At 38.7% G+C, this 21,226-nt stretch overlaps 1 protein-coding gene across 2 annotated transcripts in view; it reads left to right on the plus strand.

Annotated features, from left to right (window-relative positions):
* Window positions 1-21,226, plus strand: part of FBN2 (fibrillin 2) — a 202,389-nt gene that overhangs the window by 157,704 nt on the left and 23,459 nt on the right. For both annotated transcript variants that reach the window (XM_054397847.1, XM_054397848.1), the window contains exons 34-45: window positions 844-969; window positions 3,400-3,522; window positions 3,898-4,020; window positions 5,643-5,804; window positions 6,828-6,896; window positions 7,481-7,606; window positions 8,354-8,479; window positions 10,553-10,705; window positions 16,691-16,759; window positions 18,198-18,323; window positions 19,114-19,239; window positions 19,954-20,079. In XM_054397847.1, the coding sequence (XP_054253822.1) occupies window positions 844-969; window positions 3,400-3,522; window positions 3,898-4,020; window positions 5,643-5,804; window positions 6,828-6,896; window positions 7,481-7,606; window positions 8,354-8,479; window positions 10,553-10,705; window positions 16,691-16,759; window positions 18,198-18,323; window positions 19,114-19,239; window positions 19,954-20,079 (1,455 nt within the window). The remainder of the gene's footprint in view (window positions 1-843; window positions 970-3,399; window positions 3,523-3,897; window positions 4,021-5,642; window positions 5,805-6,827; window positions 6,897-7,480; window positions 7,607-8,353; window positions 8,480-10,552; window positions 10,706-16,690; window positions 16,760-18,197; window positions 18,324-19,113; window positions 19,240-19,953; window positions 20,080-21,226) is intronic.

A 21,226-nucleotide genomic window follows, 5' to 3' on the forward strand; every position in this document is an offset into this window, starting at 1 on the left:
TGGAGATGTAACAATATCTCTGCTCCTCACGTGGTGATTTGAAGGAATGCATCCTAAGGATAATCAAATACCTAGAAACTGTGCATTCTTTATTAAATTCACCTTAACAAGACAGTCTCTTGATGAGTATTGTAAGGTTTTTTATTTCAGAATAAAGATCTTCAAATATTATCTGCTTGTGTGTTTTATGTTTGTAGTTAATGAACAAGAACTTTCATCTGTATTATTAACACACTGCTTCAGATCTGTCTTTTAAAAATCAGATGGGGTACTAGAAACTGGCTAATAAAAGGAAGAAGGTATACTGAGAATTTTTTGGACATTCTTAGGCGTATCTAACAAAAGTGTTAAGTCCTAACTGCAGTAGTGAGTGCCTTCTTTTGTCACTTCTGAGGCATACTAGAAGAATCCTGAGTAGTTGTAGTGTTCATAATCCTCAAGGACTATTTTCTAAAGTGCATATAAAAATATGATTCACTTAAGAAAAGTTGCCTTTGAATTTGTTTTATGTCAAAATAACTTAGCAATATATACCAGGAGATATTTTTTTTTTACTTTGGAAGCAAAATACTTCGCTTCTTTGTCAAAGCTATCAAACCTTGCATTATTTAAATAAATCTGTTAATGAAAAACAAGGAATGAGGAATCATGGTGGAGCAAAAGGAATAATTTTGGAAATGATGTCCTGTTTACTTTTCTGCATTCTTTCAGTTTACTTCATCTTCAGGTTTAAATGTTTTATATCTACAATACTAAACACCACTATTATTTTGAACATCAGAATTATAGTATATGCATTTGCTAGTGAAATTTATTTTCAAATAAATTTTCTGTCTCTCTCAGATATTGATGAGTGTGCAGAAAATGTTAATCTGTGTGAAAATGGTCAGTGTTTGAATCTCCCTGGTGCCTACCGTTGCGAGTGTGAGATGGGATTCACTCCTGCCTCAGACAGCAGGTCATGCCAAGGTAAGCAACTGGTACTTAAAGTTAGTTTTCTCAGTTTGGAATGGCTGCTATAAAGCAAACAATAGGAAGTGCTGCAAGGACCTCGGCCTAGAAGCAGAACATTCAGCACATGCAGTGCTAGTGTTAATTATGTTGAAGGTAGATTTAATCTTCAAACGAAGTTTTCCTGGCTTTCCTCCGGAAATCTATGAGTAGAGGTTTGGCTCAGTAATTTTGTTCTTTTAATTATTTCTCTTCTTTTAGCCACTAGGGAACAGTGTAAGGAATATATGTCGCATTCATCACTGTTTTATTGTTTAGTATATCTAGGCAGGAGACACAAACTGCTTTAGGTGATCTTATTTTAAAATCCATGTTTCCAGGAAAATTGAAGTAGGAAAATCACTGATATATTTGACAAGTTTGGAATACTCCTCAAAATGAATATTAGAGGGTTTTGTATCATCATCTTTCATTCTAAATATTGTACTAAATCATCTGAAGTGTAAATGGAGTTACCTCTTAGTCCAGTGCAATTTCTGTTCCCTGTTGAGATTTTTGGGGGTTTGGTTTGTTTGGGGTTTGTTTTGTAAAGACAACTGTGTATTAGATTAAGTCTTTTTAGCTGATGCTCCCAAGGTTTTTAACTTATTCAAGACCTCATAGGAAATAAATTCCTGGTAAGACAGTGAAAAATAGATTCCAAAATGTAATATTTAAAATTCAAGTGTAAATGTATGAAACAGACTTCTAGCTGTAGAATTACAGATGCCTCTGGAAAATTAGCTGCACAACTGTCTTGGTCAGATCTGTTAACAGATATCGAGTATTATTCATCTTTACTCAGTGAATTTCTCAGTGCAACTTGGTCAGACATATTAATGCCAGTGTTTTAATAAAAATCCCCATGTAGATATCAGCCAATCAGTGTTTTGGAAAACAGTACAATTCTGCTTCTTGGGACAGTGAGTTGCCAGCATTTGGCTTTTCAATTGGTCCACAATGATTCTCTGAAAAATAAATGGAAGAATTTTGGAAAAACATTCAGAATAATGATATATTGCTGTGATTCCAGCAGAGCTCAGAAAGCATTCTGTACATGCCTTTAATAGTGCCATTGGAGTGCTAAAAGATCTGGGTGCTGAATACTTAAGTTATCATGAACAAGCTATGTTCATGAAGTGATTTGGAGGTCATTTCATCGCTGTACTCCAAGGTACTTCCATTTATTGTCAGTTTAAGTTTACTCTGGACTGTTGAGCATTAGGCATTTACCTTAGATTTAATTTTCCTTTAAAATTTATCTCTCTCTCCCTCTCAATAGTTACTACTTCTCTTATATTCCTATAGAGGCATTCTGTCACTTCTCAAGCATTGGCTAAGGCAGGCAAGCCAAGATCAAAATAGATATTTCATTATTTTTACACCTCATGCAGTTGTAGTTCATTGCTCTTGAGCAGAGCACTGCACACAGAATTTAAAATTAAGATTTAGCTATGCATTGTACAATCTTTTCCTCTTCCCCGTCTCTGCTAAAAACAGTGCAGTAATATATGCTAGAGTTGTATTAGCCTTTTGCACAGCTGCTTTATTTTGGTGACTTACAAGTCTTGCTGTCAGACAGTACATGCAGGGTTGGGGGTTTTGCCCTCTTATATCACTTACTGTCAGCTCAGAAGTCCTTTTTAGTTTGTGTTTAAAACCATGGCTTTGCACTCTGTCCTGTTAATAATTCACTCTGTTTCTAGTAGTGAAGTTGACAAGGTTTTCGAATTTCTGTTTAATGTCTAATTTTCTGCCACCGTCTTTAAACTTCATCTTCAGTTCACGTGAGCACACTCACAGTCTTTTGCATGTATTTTAGCTCACCTGCATGTACTTTCTATATAAATAGTTTAATGTAGCCTTGAAAAAATCATAGCTAATTCATATTTCCTGTATTCCTTTTTCCTATGTTCTTTCTACAAGGAGATATAAATAACTTCTGGTACTTACTCCCTCTCTTTCTTCTTGATATATTTTTTTTCTTCCTTGAGAATGGTCTTTTTAAAATTTTGCCATTAGTAAGAAATGTTGCAGACTATGCGCTAAGAAATGACAGACGCTTTTTTTTATGGCATTGTACTTCATTCTGTTTAATGCACATTTTGAAAGGAACACTGACTTTTTGACATTTTGAGTCCTGAAAAGTCAGTTTTGCCTTTTTTTTTTTTTTTTAATTTTACTCCAGGTAAAACAGGAATAAGTATCAAGTAGCTCAATGGACAATGCCTCACAAATCTCTACCTCTGGCAGGCTACATAAAACCAAATAGTGATAATTAACTGTTACTGTTTCAAATGTTTTTTTTAAGTGATATGTGTCTTCATTTGCTTTTAGTAGTGTAACACACTAGTGCAATATTAATATGGTAATGTTACATAACTTTCTGTTCTTAACCTTTTACTTCAGATATCAATGAATGCTCCTTCCAGAACATCTGTGTGTTTGGTACCTGTAATAATCTACCTGGAATGTTTCATTGCATCTGTGATGATGGCTATGAACTGGATCGAACAGGGGGAAACTGTACAGGTATATTCTCTTCTGTTCAGAAATATCTCAACATTTTCTTTTACTTCAAATTGCACCAAGTTAATTTAAAGATGAATTCACAAAGGTGCATTGTGTATTCTTACAATGAGAGTACATTTTTCCCCACTCAACATATAAGAAGTAAAATTGCATGCTCTGCATTAAGAATGGAACAAAAAGAATGGCTTCTGAAATGCGTGTTTGTACAATGGTTGTTCCTAAATGTATGATAAACTATTATGATGTATGAAAATGTATGATAAAACTTTTGTTTTATTTCAGCTAAAATTTACTTGCCCATTTTTATTAAAAAATGAAATTATTCTTCTTTTCTGTCCAGTGAGGAGATTAATTCATGTAACCTTCCTATTTTAGATGTTGATGAATGTGCTGATCCCATTAATTGTGTTAATGGTCTTTGTGTAAATACTCCTGGAAGGTATGAGTGTAATTGCCCTCCAGACTTCCAGCTGAATCCTACAGGAGTGGGTTGTGTAGGTAAGTAAAAGCTACTTTTAGAAATCACAGTCAAGGTGACTCTTTTGATGCAAATGAGCATAGCAACATAGATAACCTATACTTCCACGTGTTGCCTATAGTTTCTAGAGGTGGAGTTAATTGTTTTAGTTAGTTAATGGTGTTTATGCACCTTTTAATTTGTCAAAACATACTTTACCTGGATTTCCATTTTTGTGACAGTTAACAGTTCTCAATTTGAACTTTTAGCAGCAGTCTTCAGTTGTAATATTTTCTGAAGGTTAAGTTGCATGGGAAGTGGAAACAGAGAGAGTTGCCATCCCACTACAGCTGTACTAGTTCTGGTTATAGATTTGGTATGCCTTGGGTATGCCTACTTTACTAACTTAAACAGTCCAAAGAAGGAAGAAGTTCAGATCCTTTATAGTGTTAGGACTGCAATTTTCACTTGACTTGTAGTAATGTTTTTGTTACTGACACATGGTAAGACATTAGCCGATTTTCACTCTAATTGTGTAGCCATTTGAAAAAAAAAAGACAAACCACCACGTCTAGTAGACCTCACCAAGAAGAATGAAAGTTTCTTGATTCTGTAATGTACAAGTGCTCAAAAAAGCTTTTTGTCAGCAGCTTCTGGCTCTCTTTAATCACATTATCTTTTGCATGCTTGACCGAAAAAAAGGTGGAGATCTCTGAATTCCAGTTCATTTCAGAAGAAACAGAAATATGTTACCATGTGAAGACAGTTCTTGTGAGGAGTAAGCTGAAGCCTCAAACTCCTGATAGCCTCAGTATCAGTATTCTGCTAGATAATATCAAGGGTTTGCCTTCATTCCAAGGTCTGTCATCTACTGTTATTCTTAACGGGCCTTAGGTTGGCCAAAGCCTTCTCCCAGAAGGTCATTGTTATTTACCTTTCCCAAGAAGAGTGAAGCCAGATCTCTTCTCCTAAAAGGGCAGATGTCTTGCCCATTCATGAATGGAGAGAAGCATGCAGTTGCTCTGAGAGCAGGAGGAGATAGCTATTTTCAGAATGACTGCATTTGCATTGTTCAGGCTCAAATCCACAAGAACAGGATGTACTCTTTCAAAAAGGCAGTTCATTTTACTCTCCTCTAACATTATCTTAAAAAAAAAAAAAGACGACGAGGACAACTTGCCCTCTAACAGATGCTGGTCAGTGATCTCCAGTAAGTCTTGTCTCTGGCAGAAAAAAAGATGTCCTGCTTAAAGTTTTCTCTCTTTCATTTAGAGGCTCAGAGGTACAGAACACATTAGATGTTGCCACTCAATTCTTAACTGAGTATTAGCTTTCCAACAGTGTGCATTTATGGTGAGGTAGCAAAATTTTTGTGTAGAACATGTGGGTCTTGAGAACACTCACTGCTAGTTGCTTTCCATTTGTAAAGAACAAGGAGGCATTGTAAACTTGTCCCTGGGTACTTTGGAAGCAGAAGCTGCCCAGTTTCCCTGCAGTCTCTCATTATTCGTAACTGTCAGTGTACGTCGGTGTTTTAGTTTGCCAGTGACTCCAAAAGCATAATGTTATCTAAGTTTCTGCTTCTAAATATGAGATGTTAAAATGAGTGCCTGCTGCTCTGGATCATTGTGTACAGCTGTAGTCATATATGCTTTATGTGTAGATAACCGTGTTGGCAATTGCTACTTGAAGTATGGACCACGAGGGGATGGAAGCCTATCCTGCAACACTGAAATTGGGGTTGGAGTGAGTCGTTCTTCGTGCTGCTGCTCTCTGGGAAAGGCTTGGGGAAACCCCTGTGAGACGTGTCCACCTGTAAACAGCAGTAAGGAATGTTATCTTATTTTCCCCCTGCACTTTTATTATGGAAGTTGCTAACAAGGTATGCAAAAATTACTTCAAATCTTTTACTGGATGGCTATACATTTTTTAACTTAATATATTAACTTTCTTTATGAGGCAGTTTTCAGTTATAAATCTCCCTGCTCCTGTCAGAAGCATGATGCAGAAGAGTGGACCCAAGTATTGGAAGATGTGACCTTTAGACTTCTGACTCACTTGGTGCCTATTCTTGCAGTAGTGAATAAGTGCTAACTTTAGGAGGCATTTCCCCCTGGACAATGCCCATTCATTTTGCATAGTTTTGGACACTTCAATTTATTTTGCTTTTGGTTTTCTCCCTCTTTCTCTCCCTGCTCCCCCTAAAAAAAATTTAGGGTATCAGTGTGTAGGTGTTTGTGTATTAAGAATTGAATGGATTATACACATCTAAGAGGAATTTTTATTCAACAGCTCTGTGTTGGTAGGAAAATAAAGAAATTAAAAATGCTTAGAATTCATTGTACCTTTAATTTGCAAAGCTACAGTAGTTCTTAAAGGAGAGTGTTTGTAACTCTTAAGTACTTTCAAAACTGTTACTCAATAGCAATTTTGTAGGGTTTTTTAAGTTCTTTGAATGAACAAATGAATGAATAATGCAACAGAAATGTCAAAGATGTTGTTCTTAATGGTCTTGTAATAAGAAGAATTCAAGTTTTTATTGATGGTGTATTATATATTTCACATTAAAGAACTAATTAAACCAGAAAAGACATGCCTTTATAAAGGCACAGTATGGAGAAAACAACATTGTGTGTGCCTTAAGAGTATTTGAGGTTATTGTAATGTTTTAAGCAGAATTCATCATCTTATCCTTCTTTTCCACTAATCGAATGCCCTTGATTATTTAATGTGAATCAGTCAAGCAGAAAACCAATGACTATAGGGAAGAACATAAAACCAAATTAAATGTTGTGTTTATGTTGCTGTTTTTCATATGACTGACAGGCTCTTTCTTGTTGTAATTTAGCGGAATATAATACCCTTTGTCCAGGGGGAGAAGGATTCAGACCAAATCCCATCACTATTATTTTAGAAGGTAAGTGTATTGTAAAGGACTGTGATGGCGAATGATAACAAAAAGTGTAATCTTTGAAGATATGCCTACGGGAAATGTATTTTGCAGAAGTCATTACATTTAGTTCAAAGCACAACCCTCTGCTGATGCAGGTTGGACAACAACATGATGAAAAGGCATACTGTAAAAGATTTTTGAAAAGTAAAACAATATTTCAGTAGGAAAATAAAGTGTTTCATAATTTTTTTGTGCCTTCTTTCTTGAATACTTGGCCCCTGAAATCGTAAGTAAATTATAGCTTATCAGTGGAAGGTATAAGTTTCAGGAAGTACTCACTGACAAAGAAACTCTGATTCAAAAGAGTGTACTGGAATGAGTAATGAAACCTTGTAAACAGTACTGGAAGTTGAAGTCCATGGACTCAATCAAGCTGAAATGTTCCTGGGGAGCTATTGAAATGGAAGAGAATGATCATCTTATCCATGCTTCCATGAAGTGCACTTTAGAAGCTACTGTTTGGTACAATTTCAGGGAATTACTTAGAAGTATCTTGTTTCTTTTCATTCTGGAAAGAAAATATGATGGGTTTTGTTCTCTGTTTTCAGACATCGATGAATGTCAGGAACTGCCAGGTCTCTGCCAAGGTGGAAATTGCATCAACACTTTTGGGAGCTTCCAGTGTGAATGTCCAAAAGGCTACTACCTCAGTGAAGAGACAAGAATCTGTGAAGGTTATTCTTCTATTTGTGTTTGAGATTTATCATAACGGTTAAAACCAAAAATTGTAAATAGATGCAAAAATATAAGGCAACTTTTATGGTTCTTTCTCATTTTGAGGGTTGCAGACCAGCTTCCTCTTCTTCATTCATTATGTGAGGAGAAAAAAATGGCTCCTTCTGAAACAGAGCCTGTGAATCCTAAGGTTTTGCTAAGCCTGGGTGAAGAAAACTCACCAAAACGGGTTTGAAATTAAAATTGTATGGGCAAAAAAAGGCTTACACACCAAATACCTTAAATAAGAAAGTCCAAGGTTAAAGTATCAAGGCTGTATTTGTTCAGCCTGCCTGTTTCTAAACTGAGTACTCAAAGGGTCATTTCTCCATGGAGTAGTTAACAGATCAGCAGAAACGAAAAGTTACAGTAACATTCCTGTGAGAAGAAAGGGTGAATGTCTTTTGTGGAGCTGATGGGGCACAAGGTGCCAAATTTCAGTGATAAATTCAACATTTTTTAATTTATTTGGGGTGTTCTCTTGCACTTCACCAGCTGGATTTAGTAGAGATTAAAAATACTCTTTTTCAGCAGATGTTACAATAGCTATTTAACCCAAATCTGAGCTGTACTTCCCTAGCTAGCCTTTAAATGAAGCAGATTTATTATCTTGCCATGAATTATTATGGGCATATTTCTCAGAAACATTTGCTAGGAGTTACTCCTTTTTTCCCTTTTTAATTGTAGTGTTTTCACTGGGTCTGTAGATATAGACGAGTGTGTTGCACATCCTGGTGTCTGTGGTCCTGGTACCTGCTACAATACCCTGGGGAACTACACCTGCATTTGCCCACATGAATACATGCAGGTCAATGGAGGACATAACTGTATGGGTATGCAAAATGTTATCTTTACTAGAACTGGAGGATGGTGATTATTAATTATGAATTATGAAAATATGAATTATAAAAATTGTTTGTTATTATGAATATTCTATTAATAACTTTTTATATATTGATTCTGATGCACGGTTGTAATAATATAGACCATAACTGATTTAGTATTTACAATTATACCCAATTATGATAATTACAGTAAATTTCTAATTAAGGGAACAAAAGGGTGCAGTTCCGCCGCTTGTCCACTAGATGGAGACTCGACAAGACGCGGCTGCTAACTATGTATAGAGATATTTATGATGTTATCACGAGGCAGGTTAAGCTGGAAATATCAGGCGGCTATGCGCGGGTGCTTTGAATAGAATGTTACTAAATGTTATACACATGAAAGATACATTCTGTCTTTCTGTGTGGTGTGGCAAGTTGCTTGGTTACGCTGGCTCTCTATTGCTTATCTGTTTTCTTCCTGGGGCTGCTCATATCCGGTCGGCCACTTTCTTTCTCCCTCCCGGCTTTGTTGGGGGGGGGGGGGCAAGGTTTGCTTTCTCCTCCCGCAGTCTGCGGGAAGGGTTGGTTTGGCTTCTTTGTCCTCCAGCGGTCTGCGGTGAGGGGCTGGCTCCCTGACCGGAGGATCGGCTCAGCAGGGCCAGGTCCTTTCGGTGGTCGGCCTTCGCAATTGAGGGCGGTTCCCGTAGGTGGGTTTCGGTGGGGGAGTGTGGTGAAGCGATGCTTCCCCCCTCGGCTGGGCTCGGCTCGAGCTGTGAGCTGACTGCTTTCCATTTAAATTATAATGCGGCAGTCATTGCCTTTGACTTCAGTGGAGAGGCTATCTTTTGCTCTCTCTTTCCCTCGGGGAAATCCCAGGTGCTTCGCCCTGATACGGGCTGCGGAGCGGCTACAGTGGGCGGCTCCCTTTCTCTCCCGCGGACGGCGGGGGCTACGCAAGATGCGTTTCTGCTTACTTGGCTGCTTATTGCTGCAGCAGATTTTGGACCGCCTGGTTCGGGCTAGGTCCTTGCCCTTATGGGTTTTAGCTTACCCTCTCTTGGGGCTTCCCTCAGTCCTTTTGACCGGGTCTACAACGCTTTTGGCGAAGGGGTCATCCTATTTGCTGATTCCTTGAAGCAAGCTCGGTGGGCTGGCTCCCATGTTCACAGAGTCTTCCAATATGCTTGCGTGTGAGGCGACTTACAGCGGACACAGCGTGAGTTGCCTAACGAGTGAGAGCAAAAGGAGAGAGCAACGTAGAAACAAATGGAGTAGTACTTATAGATTCTCGAGGCTGGAGCTAGCCAATGGGCACACTTGCCAACAACCTGCTTCCACCTATAGAAAAGGTGAAGCTAGAATTATGCCCTTAGATGGACAGAGCATAGGCATCCCATTGAGATGAGTGCCTGCAATTGTTTACCCCTTAGGAGACAGGCTGGCGCCTGAGCCTTTTGTCCTCCTCTCCTGAAAGGAAGGTGGAAGGGGGACTTCCCAGAACATGTTGGGACAAGTTAGCTGGTATCGGGGGGCATAATTCTGGGCATGTGATGCCTTCACTACACTGAATAATAGACTGTTTGGGGGCCAGACTCTGCTTAACGTCATTTAAATGAGGCCAGTTGTAAAGCCTTGTACAGCTTTTTCCTGCCCTTAACTCCAAGATGGTTATGTCATGTAGCGAGGAAAGAGATCCCAGCGACTGACATGCAGTGTTCAAATGCTCCTATTCCTTAACAGAAATCTGAAATCTTTTATTTTCACTATTTACTTTCAAATGGTAGGGTTTACTATACAAATAGATATCTGATGAGCATCTACATTGAGTTTCTCATTCCTTGAGAGTTTTCCTTTTTCTCCTTTGTGTCTTTGAGTGAAAACTGAGACTATGTCAAATTTTGTATGTCTAAAACAAAGACTGTAGATATCCTTCAATTACTTTTAAATGCACCATGAATATGCTTTGAGTTGCATTCAGAAGCCAGAGTTAAGGAGCTATAATCTATGCTGGTAAGGGGTTTATATTTACTTAAGTTAGTTTGTTGTTTACTTCATAAATGATTCTTTTCTCTCATCTAGACATGAGGAAAAGCTTTTGCTACCGAAGCTATAATGGAACCTCCTGTGAGAATGAACTGCCTTTCAATGTGACCAAAAGGATGTGTTGCTGCACCTACAATGTTGGGAAAGCCTGGAACAAACCTTGTGAACCATGTCCAACTCCAGGAACAGGTAAAGCCTACTATAATTGTCAGATTTTGTTCTTTTCTTTGCTTGTCTGCTCCTTTGACCTGTTAGCCAAAGTTAACATTTCAGTCCCCAAAAACCTTTGCTGTACTCCCAAAACAGAGTGACAATAAGCTGCCATCCTGTTGCTGACTGGATTAAATGCTGTTCTGTTAAGAAAGAATAGGTATTTCTTCCATATTTTTAAGTGAAAGAATTGTCACACCGTACTGAGTGGAAAGACAAAGCTCGAAAAGTTTGAAGATGACAATCATTCCCCTTAAGAATAAATAAATAAATAAGAAGAACATGCATATATTCCCTGTCCCTGAAGGCACGAGCAAGGAAACAAATGCTGTCAGTGCTGTTCAGGTGAGAAAAAGAACTGAAAAGTACAGACTAAGTTTCCCATCAGCAGCAGGAGTACACCAGCCTTGTAGCTAAAAGGATGCTCATAAGACAGGTATCTGTAGGTACATGTAATTATATAGACGTTTTTGTGTTAAGGAAGCTTTATAAAATTAGTATGTTTTGGTGGTTTTATTCTTTCTTTCTGACAAACACCAAGGCTTTCAGACATCCTATATGGACATAGAATTACCTTCAGTTATTTAGATTTCACAGAACCACAGAATCACAGAACATTAGGGGTTGGAAGGGAACTCAAAAGATCATTGAGTCCAACTCCACTGCCAGGGCAGGATCAACTAGAGTAGGTCACATAGGAATGCTTTCAGGTGGGTTTTGAATGTCTCCAGGGAAAGAGATTCCACAACCCCTCAGGGCAGCTGTTCCACTGTTCTGTCAGCCTCACAATGAAAAGGTTTTTCCATGTGTTCACATGGAAACTCCTATGCTCCGGCTTGCACCTATTGCCCCTTGTCCAATCATTGGACATCACTGAGAAAAGCCTGGCTTCCATCATCCTGACACTTGCCCTTCACGTATTTATAGACATTAATGAGGTCAACCCTCAGTCTCCTGCAAGCTAAAGAGATCCAGCTCCCTCAGCCTTTCCTCATAAGGCAGGTGTTCCACTTCCTTAAGCATCTTTGTGGCTCTGCACTGGAATCTTTGAAGCAGTCCCTTGTCCTTCTTGAACTGATGGGCCCAGAATTGGACATAATATTCCACATTTACATCAAAAATTTATGTTTTTGTAGGTAAGACACCCCAGGGTGCTGCAGTAGGCATAAGCAAGTTTTCTGAATGAGTCATAACAGAACTCCCACTTTGAGGTTTCTGGAAAAGTGGTCACTGGGCAATAATACTGAGGCTGAAAATACTGGCTGGTAAGAGATGCCTGCTGCCTGACCTGTTTTCCAGGATAGTTTAGAATAGTATAAATTAGTTACTGCATGTCTTGAGATACATTTATCCTGGTAATCTTAACCTGTCAGAGTAAAAAGACTGGGTTTCATCACTGACTGTATTGCCTTTCCAGATTTTTCACTTGTGTCTCACATAAAAGCAACTCTCAGCTGCTTTTGCATCTTCTCTGTCAAAGGTGATGAACTTGCAAAAGCTCAGTAAGAAATGCAAGTGAAAATTCCTTTCTGTGAAGGGACATGAAAATAATAAGATGCAATTCTCTTTCAGTTAGTTTTTATGGAGTTCCTTGTCTGGAACAAAACATCCTTGAATGCTCAACTCAGAAAAATAATTGGTAGGAGAATTACCAACTTGGAAACCTGACAGCAGCACCTGGCTTTCATTAAAAGATTCTTGCATTTGTAAATAGAGCAAAGGTGTCTGGATAGAGCTAAAACTCTCAGGTGTCTTTTTAGTGCAGACATATTTTACTGTTTAATTCACTTTGCTCCAAGTTTAGTGCCACTAAACATGTACCTCTGGTGCTGCATCATTTGTGATGTTAGTGTAAAGAATGTCATTATTTTCATTCCAAGTGTTTTATCCTGGTGGCATAGTTTAAACAGCAGATGACTTAGGAAAGACATTCCCCACACAAACCATAAAGGGAATGAAAATGGGACATGATGAGAAGAATATCACAAAGTACTAGCAGGGATTCATGCAATTAATATTCTTGGTCAGAAGAAAGAATTTTCCTTTTAAATTGTTAGATTGATGTTCTCAAAAACTTCTGCAGGTTTTAAAGATTTGTTTAACTCCACTTAGTCTGCAAGCAGTTATGGGGTTAAAATATTTTCTGAAATATTTCAGTATTGCCTTGTTAGCTTTTCTAAATGCCTTTACTGTGTTTGGAGTCAAGGTTAAACCTTTTTCACCATGAAAGGAGGTTGTGTGAGGGATCAAACACAAGTTCCAAGTGTGAATGCTTGAATAACTGCACTTGTGTGATATAATCAGTTGTTCTGAAATCTGTGTGGGGGTGACAAATCACAGTCAGGGGTTATAATACACTGATGTTAACCACTTTGCTAGACTGAGCCCAGTAGGTCATTAAGAGCATTATTCTGCTCTGATGAGAATTATATTGTTCCTCTAAATGAACTTCACATGCCAGTGCATTTGCTTTTTTTTTTAATATGTGAACAGAGCTCACTCTTCCTTTTCATATATTGATGCTTAATGATTAACCTTTTTCTGCACAATGCAAACTGGAAAAAAAAAAGGAGTTAATGGAACATGTAGGTAGCACAGCACAGTGTGAAAAAAACCTGCACCACTCACAGCCTCTTCTTCACTGCCCCCAGATCTGACATGTTAGGCGTAGATTGGCATTACCAGTGGAAATACGGTGTTGAACACAAGACCAGCTTCTTATCTAATATGTGTTTCACAGGTTTACTGACAGCAGTAAATGACATAGGATTCTTTGCAGGAAATAAATGTTTTATAACCTTCAGATCTTATATCTGTTAATATAAAAGAGCAGATGCAGAAGCTTCATCAAAAGAAGTGTGACCAGCAAGATGAGTGAGGTGATTCTCCCCTTCCTTTTTACTTCCACATGGACTACTGCATCCAGTTCTGGTTCTCCCAATACAAGAGTAATACAGAACTATTGGCAGGGTCCAGAGGAGGGCCACGAAGATGATCAGAGGGCTAGAGCACCTCCTCTATTGGGACAGGCTGAGGGAGTTGGGGCTGTTCAGCCTGGAGAAGAAAGCTCACGGGACACCTCATAGTGGCCTTCCAGTACCTGAAAGGGGCCTAAAAGAAGGCTGGGAAGGGACTTTTTACAAGGGCTTGTAGTGATAGGACGAGAGGGAATGCCTTTAAGCTGAAAGAAGGTAGATTTAGACTGGATATTAGGAAGAAATTCTTTACAGCAAGGGTGATGAGGCACTAGAGCCCAGGGAGGTTGTGGATGCCCCTTCCCTGGAGATGTTCAGGGCCAGGTTGGACAAGTGGAAGATGTTTCTGCCTATGGCAGCGGAGTTGGAACCAAATGATCTTTAAGGTCCCTTCTAATCCGAACCATATGATGATACTCTGAAAATTTTACTGGGTGTTAAAACACTGTGGCAGGGACCTCTATAGCCCAGTATTGTGTACTGCACGAATAACCTCAGTAGGCAGTGAGCACTGATTAAATAATAGGACAGAAGAAAGAAGAAAATGGTGAATACTGGATCCTACTTGGCCTATACAGGAAGTAGGTATAATAAAATGTAGATTTTTAAAATATATTTTATAATCAATATTTCCTGGCGGTGCTATCTTCAAATACCGCCATAACTTATTTACAAAGTATATTTACAGGTGCTGTTATTTGGTTGTGCGTGATACATTTCACATATGAAGACAGTTACACAATTCAAGCACAGATCAAAGAATTTCCAATACAGCAATTCAAACTGCAAATAAAGGTGCTGTGATCTGTGGCTTCCCACAAAGGGGATTCTGTAGCAGATTAGCCAGGTGCTCACAACTTGCTCCTCTGTCTGGTGTCTTCCCAGGTGCTGTGACTATAACTGGAGTTTGCCCTTGACTCAGAAAGGGCTAGGGGGGCCTCTCTCTCTCTCTCTCATGCCCAGTTCAGTCTGGAGCTTTCCCTTGGCTTGAAGAGAGATAGGGGCCACTCTCCTCTTGTGTGCTCCATCACTGGGCTGTAGCCTTTCCATGGCTCTTCTGGGATTCAGTTCTCTTGGAGCTTTTCCCGTTTATGCCTTGGCCCAGGTGCAAGGCCTGGGTGTAGTTGTTGCCTGTAGGACTAGCTCTTCAGCTGCTACTCTGGCAGCATTTGGCTCTTACTGTTGTCTGGGTAAGAACAAGACAAGTTACCTGACTTCTCATTTGTTTTAAATACTGTCCCAAGACAATTAATGTGTTTTGGTAACAGAGAAACCTGATAGCTGAACCTATAGGATGGGGCATATCCAAACATGGTCAGGGGCACACACAGTTCCCAGGTGTGTTACAAACCTGTGCTACATGTTTATCTGGACCTCACAAAATGTCCAGATTTGCACATTCACAGGTGCCTAACCCATTGTCTGGGTTAGGGCGTGTTTTGCGGTTTGACCCTTCAGGACAGTAACAAAGAACATTTGAATGCGAGAAAAATAATTTTTTAGAATCTCATTCTGAGCAATGATCAACTACATTTGCTGAAATTCTAACAAATAGGAATGTTTGGTGTAAAGGAGACAGGAATTATTCAAGTTATATATCCAGTGCTTAAATTCTATCAAGAAACTCAAACTACAGCTAGTAGAGAAATAAGGTTATCACCACTCTAGACTGAAGATTATTACCCACAGGAAAAGAGAAGGTTCTTGTTTATTTTTCTGATGCTGGAAGAGATGCCTAATAATATGTCTGTTTTTCACATTCAGAGGTGAGGTAAAGGTAGACTCCATACACTTTCTCACATTGGGTAGATAATAGGCTTTCTATAGGTCTACAGCAGCACAAAGAGTGGACCAAGTATTCATGGAAGTCTCCAACTATTACACTTTGAGAACCCCTTTGAATTTTATGACAGTGGGACTCTTCTGTACATTTTCTCTACATTCTCTGGGAGGATATTTTACCTTGACTTAATGCTGTGAATGTCCAAATATCTACCATATGCTTTGGAATTTTATCTTAACAGTCATTTGTAAAAATAATACTGACAGATAGTTACTATTTTTATGGAGAACCTGATATGATCTACAAAGATACTGAACTAAAAAGATGGTTATTGTTTGCAAGCGCATACTTAAAGCCAATTCTGCTTTCAGACTGGTTGTACCTTCTCAAAAATGAGTAGTCTTTCCGTACAAAGTTCTGCTGATAGTCAGTATTTTATAAATTTTATATAATTATAGTTGAGATGTAATTTTTCGTATTTCTACCTAGATCAAAATTTATCAATGCACTGTAAATGTATAATACATGTTTTTGTGGAAAGTGCTGTTTTACCAGTAAAATCTTATGCAAGCACAGTTGCTTTATATAAATACTTCTTCAAAAGAACTAAATATCACTTAATCCTGCAAAGATTAATAGATTCCATGCTGGGAATTTTTCTTCATATTTTGTAAATGCACTCAATTTCAGACACCTTGCCTGGAAAACTGTGGTTTCATTGATTTTATGCTTTATACTGTGCATTTCCCATCCTCAAGGTGCTCTGGAAAAGAGGATATAAAATGGGCATACAAAAAAAAGTGTTCTTTTCTGGAGCATTTTCTTTTTTTAAAAGCAGTGTCCATTCTGCTCTACAGATTAGTGCAACTAACATGCAGTAATCTGTGCAGTAATATGTCAAGAAATCGGTAATAAACCTTAAAAGGTAAATTTAGTAATGCTGTTTAAAGCAAAATACTGGTGTGCTGCTTTCCCAAACCAGAGATTTACTCATACATAAAAGTCTGCAAAAATTTGAGAAAATAGAGGTTTGAATTAGTGTTTCAGTTTGCATTCATATATTGGAAATCTGAATTTTCAATACAATTGCTACAGGAGGAAGTGGATTTGGGTTGTATTAACTCTTGGAAAGTTGAGAACACTACAAGTGACTTGGGAAATTTATAAATATTCACTAAAAACGCATTGTTCTCTGTCCTTCTCTAGCTGAATTCAAGAGCATCTGTGGGAATATTCCTGGTTTCACTTTTGACATTCATACTGGAGAAGCCGTTGGTAAGTTTCATTAAACTTACTTTAACCAAATACTGTTTTGTGTAAGGTTGTTGTAGGATTACAGTGGTGGCATAAACTGTTAGGCTTTTTCTGATTTTTTTTTTTTTATCTCTATATTTTGTTAAGCTCTTTTGCTCACCCTTCATCCTAGTTCATGGCTTTAAGTCTTAATTGGTAAGATAAAAGTTTTTAATTTCAAATATACTGTGGTATATTTCTGCACATTTATATCAGTTCTGTATCTGGTCTAACATTTAGTCTGTTTTGATTGCTTCTTGGACTTGGAGGCCTGTGGCAAGTGGTATCCCCCAGGGATCAGTACTGGGTCCAGTTTTGTTCAATGTCTTTATCAACGACCTGGGTGAGGGGATTGAGAGTACCCTCAGCAAGTTCATTGATGATACAAAACTGGGGGGGTTGGCTGACACCCCGTCAGGCTGTGCAGCCATCCAACGTGACCTGGACAGGCTGGAGAGTGGGTGCAGGCAAACCTCATGAAGTTTAAGAAGGACAAGGGCAAGGACCTACATCTGGGGAGAAATAACAACAGGCACCAGGACAGGTTAGGGGTTGCCCTGCTGGAAAGCAGCTCCACAGAGAAAGACCTTGGAGTGCTGGTGGACAGCAAGTTCTCCATGGAACAACAATGTGCTCTTGTGGCCAAGAGAACCAATGGGATCCTGGGATGTATCAAGAAGGGTGTGTCCAGCAGGTCTAGGGAAGTTCTTCTACCTCTCTACTCTGCCCTGGTGAGACCACACCTGGAATACTGTGTCCAGTTTGGGGTTCCCCAGTTCAAGAGAGACAGAGACCTGCTGGAGAGAATCCAACAGAGAGCCACGAGGATGATTAGGGGACTTGAGCATCTCTCCTATGAAGACAGACTGAGATCCCTGGGGCTATTTAGTCTTGAGAAGACAAGACTGAGAGGGGATCTGATCAATGTCTATAAATATCTGAGGGGTGGGTGTCAAGTGGAGGGGGCCAGGCTCTTGTGGGTGGTTCAGAGTGATAAGACAAGGAACAATGAGTTCAAACTTGAACATAGAAGATTTCACCTCAACCTGAGGAGAAACTTCTTTACAGTGAGGATGAGGGAGCACTGGAACAGGCTCCCCAGGGGGGTTGTGGAGTCTTCTTCCCTGGAGACTTTCAAAACCTACCTGGATGTGTTCCTGTGTGGACTACCCTAAGTGATCCTGCTCTGGCAGGGGAGTTGGACATGATGATCTCTTGAGGTCCCTTCCAACCTCTGATATACTGTGATACTGTGATACTGTCACTTCACAGTTTCTTTCCTCTGATAATGGGTATATGTTTAGATTTATACCCTACATATATTTTCTGAAACTCAGTTTCAAACACAGTGAAAGTGATAATCCAAGCAGCATGTAAAGCCACAAATTACTGTACTTTAACGAGTTCATCTCACTTTCAGACATCGATGAATGTAAGGAAATCCCAGGGATCTGTGCAAATGGTGTTTGCATCAATCAAATTGGCAGCTTCCGCTGTGAATGCCCCACTGGATTCAACTACAATGACCTGCTCTTGGTCTGTGAAGGTGATTTGCAATGACGTTTTCTACTTAGCCCCTATAAGTATGCTTCTTTTAAAGGGAAGGGCAACATCTAATTCACATGCTCTTCAAAATTGGAGACAGATTCTCAGGGTTTTTGGAAGGGTCGGGTTTATAGATCAGTTTATGATGTGTTTCACTTTTATATCTATGCATATGCACGTAATAAAATTTGCAGTATTTTGTGACAAGCAGTTCACTGACTTCTAAATGGAAAATAAACAGAATTGTTTCATTTTATTTTATTATAGGGAGGAAATGTAATTCTTGTTCTTAAAATTCTCAAAGAAAAATTTTCCTGATTTTTTCTTCCTTATGTCTGCTCTACAGTTTTATAGGTAGAGATATTCGTAGCAGCTAATAGTGAAGTTTTGTGCACCATGAAATCGGTAGGAATTTTGTCATTGGTAGTCAAGAGTCCTGTACTGATGGGTGCACCTTAAAAAGCTAACAAAATGTGCTACTTACAGTTTCTGTTCAAAGGTAAAGAGGAACATTATTTAATACAAAACTTAATTTCTTTAGGCCACTTCTTTGCATAATAAATTGGACTTGTAGGTTCTTCCTTAATCTAAAAGGTGTGTTATGGGTGAGAAGCTGTCTTGATTTTGCTTTTCATAGGCATTAGCTGCACAGGAGGTTGAAGTTGTGTATATTCATGCTTTGTTGAGCGCAGAAGATTCATCTTGTTGAAAAGACAATACAGACTAAATTCTAGGTAGAAGTAACTGTCTCATGGTTTCTAATGTCTGAACTATAACCCTTGGTATTGCAGATATTGATGAATGCAGCAATGGAGACAATCTCTGTCAGAGAAATGCGGATTGCATCAACAGTCCTGGTAGTTACCGCTGTGAATGTGCTGCTGGTTATAAACTTTCACCCAATGGTGCCTGCATTGGTAAGGACCCAGCTTTGTCTGTAATGATTCTCTTGAAGTGTAAAAGCATCATTTATTTACTGTTAGCTTGCATATTCTGCTGGTTTATCTATCAGGTATTACTGCGGAGTAGAGGGGGAGAATCACCTCCCTCAACCTGCTGGCTGTGTTTCTCCTGATGCAGCCCAGGATGTGATTGGCTTTCTGGGCTGCAAGTGCACACCGCTGCCTCACATTGAGCTTCTCATCTACCAGCACCACCAAGTCCTTTTCTTCAGGGCTGCTCTCAAGTCAGTCACTGCCCAGCCTATATCAGTGCTTGGGATTGTCCCGACTCAGATGCAGGACCTTGTATTTGGTCTTGTTGAACCTTGTGAGGCTGGCTTGGGCTCACGTCTCCAGCCTGTCAAGGTCCCTCTGGATGCTGTCCCTTCCCTCCAGCATGTCTGCTGCACCACACAGCTTGGTGTCATCAGCCACCTTGCTGAGGGTGCACTCAATGCCACTGTCCATGTCACCAGCGAAGATGTTGAACAGGACTGGTCCCAGGACTGATCCCTGACGGACTCCACTTGTCACTGGTCTCCACTTTGACATGGACCCATTGACAGCCACTCTTTGGGTGTGGCCATTGTAAATCAAGCTTGTAAATAGATTGTAAACCCATGTTTGTGTAAAATTAATGAATAATGGAAGTCAATGCTGTGTGTCATCTGTTTTATGATTTTGTTACAGATCGCAATGAGTGTCTGGAAATTCCTAATGTTTGCAGTCGTGGTTTATGTGTGGACATGCAAGGAAGTTACCAGTGCATATGTCACAATGGTTTTAAGGCATCCCAAGACCAGACTATGTGTATGGGTATGGAAAGGAAATGCTTTTTTGTGTGATTTGGTTGTTTGGGTTTTTTTTTAAAGACCAAATTAGTGTAGAAATTATAGTGGCGTTTTTGGTTTGGGGCTTTTGTAAATAAATTATGCGACATTGTTCTTGGAGTGGATATATTCGTTTGAGGATGAAAATAGCAGTACTCTTAAAACTCTGTGACACTGAGAATGTATTAACTCTGTATTCAAAAAAACACATCATAGTGGCTTACTTAAAGGAGATTTCCATAGGAGATATCAGAGTGATATGGAGTGTTTGGAGACTGAAAAAAGATTTGTCAATTATTTAGAAACTTACCAGGTCCATGTTTCATTTGAAAAACAGAAATTCAAGTTTAATGCACATTGAAATCTATACTAATTTTATATTAAAATGCTGACATGACAGAGATGACACAAGAAATAGGAATATTGCAAAATACCAGTGTTTTTCTTGTTCTATTAGTATTTCATAATCAGTTCTACAGGAATTTAAAAATAAAAGGGGATGCCTATATGAATTTGGTTCTCTGTGATAAAAATAGCCATAAACTTGCTATGTTTTTTAAACAACGATCACCTAAATGTCAGTTCTAAGCTCTTGAGAAATCCATTATCTTCTATAAAAGAGCTATGTGCAAATTTCAACTTCAAACACACAATTAAACTTATTCACATTGTATTACATATTCATATGTGCTTCTCACTGTTGGAGTAAATCATACTTTCCAAACCATCTGAGGAGGGTATCTGGGAAAGTGACCTTTGTCAACAATGCAAGATTTTGAGAGCCTGGTTGTTCAAAATAGTAACTTAACTAATTGTACAGCTAATTTTAAAAAATGTCATAATATGAAATACAAATCTAGACAATGATAAGTTATGGAAATTATCCATACAACAAAATATTTTCCTTCTCTAAATAAATAAAATATTTCAGAAAGTTCACAAGACCTAGAAGAACAAGATCTAAATACCTTCCAGATCCCTATGAGACTCCAGAAATTACTGAAACACATAGCAGAAAACATTTAATATTTTAAAAGTAGATGTTTCCAATAGTTTGTAAGCAGTCTTTATAATTCTAGGTGTAGCATTGACATAACATATGTACAACTGATCTGTGAGCAATGACACAAAGT

The sequence above is a fragment of the Indicator indicator genome, chromosome Z (assembly GCF_027791375.1).
Source record: "Indicator indicator isolate 239-I01 chromosome Z, UM_Iind_1.1, whole genome shotgun sequence".
NCBI classification, from domain to species: Eukaryota; Metazoa; Chordata; class Aves; order Piciformes; family Indicatoridae; genus Indicator; species Indicator indicator.